The 6,175-nt window shown below is 30.9% G+C and overlaps 1 protein-coding gene across 1 annotated transcript; it reads left to right on the top strand.

The window, feature by feature from the left end:
- Nucleotides 1-367: 367 nt before the first annotated feature.
- On the top strand, nucleotides 368-5,459 carry LOTGIDRAFT_126355 (hypothetical protein; the record flags this gene model as incomplete). The annotated part of the gene is made up of 12 exons (XM_009062749.1): nucleotides 368-448; nucleotides 701-803; nucleotides 1,237-1,752; nucleotides 2,189-2,375; nucleotides 2,585-2,715; nucleotides 3,164-3,267; nucleotides 3,489-3,566; nucleotides 3,842-3,952; nucleotides 4,172-4,358; nucleotides 4,561-4,688; nucleotides 4,895-5,030; nucleotides 5,272-5,459. The coding sequence occupies 12 exons, from the start codon at nucleotides 368-370 to the stop codon at nucleotides 5,457-5,459; spliced, it is 1,950 nt and encodes a 649-aa protein (XP_009060997.1).
- Nucleotides 5,460-6,175: the final 716 nt, after the last annotated feature.

Below are 6,175 nucleotides of genomic sequence, written 5' to 3'. Positions count from 1 at the left end.
TTTTTATTTTAGGGATGGACTTTGGATATGGATGAAAAATCTAAAGCTACTATTGAAAAAATGTTGCTTGAAGAACAGTATCCTTTATTCAATGAATAAATTATATTACAATCTATTGAATTAAAAGTAAAATATTGTGCAAACTTAAAATATTGAAATATTATTGTTAAACTTATGCTATTGAAAACTTTTATGATGTTCATCATAAAACAAAAATATTGCTGAAATTTTATCCTTCAATTGAATATCTAGACAATATCTAAATGGTAAAACTAGAAGTAAACAATCAACATTTATAGAACAAGTGGTCAAAAAATCACAACCAGCCAAAATAAAACCTGTTCAGGCTAAACTACAGACAGTTAACATGTCAGCTAAACCTGGTAAAAATAAGAGAAATAAAGGTGTATGGACTGATGAAGAGAAAGCCATGTTTCTTAAAGGGCTTGTAAGTGATATTCATGATGTGATTATTTAATGTCTGAAATGTCCTATGTGTCAGATTTACGCATGCATATGCTGAAAAATAGGCCTCATTGGCAGTATGGATAGTTTTGGACCAAACTATTTTTTTAATAGAAGCATTAGCAACAAACTTTAAGACTTACAGAAAGTGATGAGAAAACAGAACAGAAATAAAGGTACATGTACTGCCTGAAGTCCAAAAATTTTATATACATCAAAAAACTTATAATTCCAGGAAATATTTGGAAGAAGTTGGGTGAAGATTTCAGAATTGATACCCTCCAGAACAAGTTTACAAGTCAAAAATTATGCTCAACAACATTTTAAGAACCTTGTAAGTTAGTTGTTCATATTTTTGAAGCAATCAGATGAAATGCTGATCGCATGTTAGATTTCAGGATTTTATTTTGCGTTTCTTCATTTCTCCATTTCAGGCAAAACATAAAGATATACCAAAGGAAATCAACAAGTCTGAAATAAGTCCTCCCAGTGTTAATATTGATCTCTTGCAGTCAGTACTAGAATCTGTAGAAACAGGGCAGCCTACAGTGAAAACAGTTAAACCCTGCGCAAGATCCCCAAATAATAAATCAAAAACTTTTTCTAAGGAAACAGTACCAAGTCAATCTTTCACAAATGTAGCAGAAAAACTTGTGTCGAACAATGAGAAATTTTCTTTCAATTTAATGAATAAAAAGACTACCTCAGTTTTATCTCATAATGTTAAAAGTTTGAAGCCAAAAGTTTTCACTTCTGCTAACTCAAGAACAGATGTCATGTTTGAAACAGAACTGCACAATAATCTTCTTAGCAGTATGTTGATACAAAATACTATCTCAAACTCAAAAGAGTGTGAACCAGACACTTCGAAACAAATGCCTACAACCATACTTACTGAACACAATTATCAATCTCATTCTATGGAAGATAAAAGACCTACCGATCTTGACTTTGTAAGTGGTGAGCAGACGTCAAATAGTGATAGTGAAGAATTGGACATTGACATTGAAAATGATGATGTAGAGAATCCTGTTTTGTTAACTAGATCAACATCACCGACATCAGTTTACGAAAAACTGCTCAAATCAGCTAAAGTTAATTTACGTGATAGTGAGTCTGACAGTGAACAAAGTGATAAAGATGAGGAAGAACCTCAATCTATAAATTTGCCTGTTCGTTCTAGTCTTCAAGCAAATGAGTTTTCTGGGAAAATTTTGCCAAAAGATGAAACAGAAATCAGTCATAAAAATCAGGATGATGTTAGTAAATATGTCATCGATAATGATAGTCATGCTGATCAAAATGGCTTGAACAAACATAATAGTGTGATAGAAACAGACAACAACGACCTCAGAATAAGAAATCAAAAAACAATGGGTAACATTGCTATTTTTTATACCCGGTACAATTAATAAGGATTTTCACATTTTTCATCTTTTAGAACATTAATACAATAGACATCTGAAATTGATCGGATAATTGTCTTTTACATTCACAGAATTCTGTCAGCTGCAGAAATTGTTTTTAAGACAAAAGTGAGGTTTTCAAATTTAAAGCTCAGGACTCCAGATAAACACATGCACATGAAAATTGCCCATATTGTTATATATGTATGATTGTGTATAAATGATGGACAAAATGTGCTTCAGAAGTTTGGAAATTGCATTCAAATTGAGTTAATGGCCTGTTTTATTCTTTTATATGTTAATGTTTATATTTTCAGCAGTCAATGGTGTGACGTCATCATCTGGTGAATTGGTAGAATTTCCAATACCAACTGCACCAATCACTTTAAACTTTGATGAAATTAGTGAAGAAGAGCAGACTATACATTCAGAATTTTTTGATGGAAGAATTGCTAAAACACCAGATCGTTACTTGAAAATTAGAAATCACATAATAGAAACCTGGTAAGCATGATTTAGTTTAACTTAATTTATAATGATAACATCAAGACTTGTTCTACTTTTAACATTTTCTTCCTTGATAAGCCCAGGTATATTTTTTTATCCTTTTGTTTTTTATTGTTATTTCCAAAGATCTTGTTTTCTAACAAACAATATAAAACCCAATCTTGTAAACCAAGGTCAAAGCTTAAAAAAAGTGGTATATATTGTAGGTATAAATGTAGACCTGTATATTTAAATAAAACAGCAGTAAGAAGAGGATTAAAGAATTGTGGAGATGTTAACTGTATTGGTAGAATACATAGTTATTTAGAATGTATTGGTGTTATTAATTTTGGGTGTGGTAAGTTGGATATATTTGAATTGTTCTCTTGTCTAATTCCATATGAAAGCTAATGTTCTATGAAAGGAAAATATGGGAAGAAATGATTAATTAAATATGCATTAGAGACAAAAAATGTAAATTTAGACACTTTTATGTGTTGACTTGAAAATTTGGCTTTGGTTACTGGTAGTGTTTTTATCAGGTTTGGTAGACTGAGGCTCCAATATGTAAGCTGTCTTGCCTGATATTTCCGATGAGCAGCCTTCTTCTTATGTTACAAACAATTTTTTAACTGATGCTTAGCAAACAGATCGTGTGTTGATAAATCTTTTTCAAAGATTAAAACAGACATTAACCATATTATTTTATTCTAAATTAACATCTGTGCGAAAATATATACATTTTCGCCGAAATATTTGAGTTATTGTCATGGTACAGTAGCTAAATGTTTGTATTTTTATTTCAGAACTGGCATTATATAACAATTTAAATAAAACTCAGATAGTTAATATAAAAAGTGAATCACCTGTTTATAATGTACAACACAATAATATAGATAAACAGGATTTAGTTAGTGTAAGTAGTATAAGTATAAGGTTCTTTGTTATTCTGTACACATGTTTTCTGATACTTCTATGAGGGCTTTGAGTGTTGGTCTTTTGTTGACTCCCAGTAGCAAGTCTGCTAGGAATTCAAGTATTGGTTCAAATGTACTAAAATGACCTCATGACTATTAAAATATATATCTAAAGCTATGGCCATTAATATTTATATATATATCTTTGTTTTAGAGATGTAGAAAAAGAAGAATAAGAGATGGAATGGGTGAATGGATAGATATTAAGGATTCAGAAGGAAAGACTATTGAGGTCAATAGTGTATTTTATGATCGATTGATTTAATAAAACAGTTTTCAAACAAATGCTCTGTCTCCCCTTCAGTTACCTACTGATGTCAATAACTCCTTCAGAGCAAAATCATAAAAGAATAGAGATTTGGAAACTACTTGTTCAGTACAAAATGAGAAAAAAATGGGAAACCTTTTAGAAACTAAGCTCAGGGTTTATCAGTCCTGTCCAAGAAAGGTTCTTGAATTTTAGCTGTTATTATTAATACATTCATTAGTCTTTTCATCTTTTTACAGCATAAAGATTTTTCAGAGGAAGACTTGAAACCAAAAGTCATAAAAGTTTTTAAAACCAGCTATGATCCCTTTAAATTGATTCCTTGTCAAAAATTTACTGAGGATAAAAAGGTGAGAAAGATTCTGTAAACACTTATTTTGTTTTTTTTTCAAAATTTGGCGAAAGATTTCACTGGTGAATGGTGATTCTTCAACAACTTATTTGACCCCTTTACTGCTTGGAGCAGCAGCACTGGCGGTTATGACATTGAAAAAACATCTAGTTTTTTTTCAAGATTCTAAAATTTCGATAAAGAATGGTCTAAAAATGATTGATATTTGTATTTTCAGGCACCATTTAATGTTGAAGTCAACAATTCCCCACTGATTGTAATGGATGTGCATGCCCATATCTCTAAGACTGAGGTAATAGGAATGTTGGGAGGGAGGTATGATACTGACTGTGGTAAATTAGAAATATTGGTTGCTGTACCATGTACTAGTTTGAGTACTGGAATGCAGTGTGAAATGGATCCAGGTTAGTCTAAGTCTAAAACATAATTTTGTGTGACTAGTTTCTGTCCTTGAATATTGAAAATGTGTAAGCTCAAAATTTTCAATGTAATTTCTTAAAACTGGGTATATTGTATGTTTAAATTCAGTTTTCAATCTACAATCTAAAAGAAACTGCACGCCTATCTGGTTTTATCTTGTTAACATCTTTGTATCATTCTTTTCAGTATCTCAAACTCAAGCTAGTGAAGAAATTTCTAATAAAGGGTTGAAAGTTGTTGGATGGTATCATTCTCATCCTACCTTCTCACCTAATCCTTCTATTAGAGATATTGAAACACAGATCAAATTTCAGGTAATACTTCTCCCAGGTGAAGTTATTTTTAAATAGATTACAAGAGCTGCTTAATACAATAGTATAAGCTAAATATGTTTTGATTATAGATTCGATTGAGAATATACATTGTAGACCCTGGTTCAAGTCATCTTCCTAATTCCATGATTTATATTTGTTAACAACAATTCATATATTCTACATGTATTTTGAAAATTATTTTCCAGGATTGGTTTAGTAAACTTGGTGGTAATCATTTTGTTGGTATAATAGTCAGTCCCTATAATAGAAATAATCAGGGTTATTTGTCAGAAGTTAACTGTTTAACTATTAGTCAAGATATTTGTCCCCAATTACACTGTAGTAAGTATAAAAAATGTTAAAACTCTATTGTATTTTTGTATTCTGATTCACTGTCATTTAGGCACATTGTTTTTATTAAGCACAGTGCTTTTGGCACATATTCATTGTGGCACATCCTTTTTAAGCACATGCATATTTGGCATAGTGTTATCTTATAACACAATTGATGCCTAAATGTAGGTGTGCCTAAATGACCTTTTCCTAACTGACTGAGTTCTATATAATTATTATATATTTTCAGATATACCATATGAATTTGATTATAAGGTGGTATATTCTATATGGAATAAAGATATAGTGAAAAGTATTAGATTATTAGCTGAAGATTATTTAACAAGTTATAACCATATTAAACTATCAGTATTATATAAACAGTCAACTGGAATTACTTGTTTACAAAAGGTAAATCTGTATGTTAGGATATGCTAATAACTGCATTTTAATTAACCCTTTGAACCCTGAGTGTAACATGCTAAAAGTAAAAACGTATGACATATCACTTATAAGGCATACCAGCTGTTCGGGTATATATTGCGTTAGTGTATGGCCAGTAAACCGGCTGCTAGGGTTGAAAGGGTTAAAGAACACTAAAACTTTCTCATCAGTTCACAAAAGATGAAAAACTGCTTTCATTTTTTGCTTTAACAGTCCACTGCAATGTGTTTCGATAAAAAGGGATTAAAATTTGAAGGTGAAGTATCTAATCTTGGCCCATTCTTAATGTGCACACCACTTTGCCAACTTTTTCGCTGCAATATGTGATTTTTATTCATTTTGTAGATGCTGGAGTCATTGAAACAATATATTGAAGATGATAACAGTAGAGAGGAGATTCTCAATATTACAGAGATATTATTTAAAGATAAAGAAAAGAAAGTCACAGAAACTAAATTAACTTGTGATCAAATAATTACAAGTATGGACAAAAATGGGACACAGAAATCCTTAAAGACCTCAGATAACTCTCCTGTTATAGAGACCAAAAATTCCTGACATGATGTAATTTTGTTAAGTGATAGTTATTGTCATTAGTGATAAAGGATTATTTATGAATATAAAGAGTTTTAATGGAATGCTTTTTGTTGAAAATTTCCTCAGAACATCTCAAGGAAATGTCGTCGTGCACTTAGGCCCTGATTGGCCTT

Source organism: Lottia gigantea (genome assembly GCF_000327385.1).
Source record: "Lottia gigantea unplaced genomic scaffold LOTGIsca_53, whole genome shotgun sequence".
In the NCBI taxonomy this organism is placed as follows: Eukaryota; Metazoa; Mollusca; class Gastropoda; family Lottiidae; genus Lottia; species Lottia gigantea.
The sequence above is the reverse complement of the archived record's forward strand: the minus strand, read 5'-3'. Positions and strand labels throughout refer to the sequence as shown.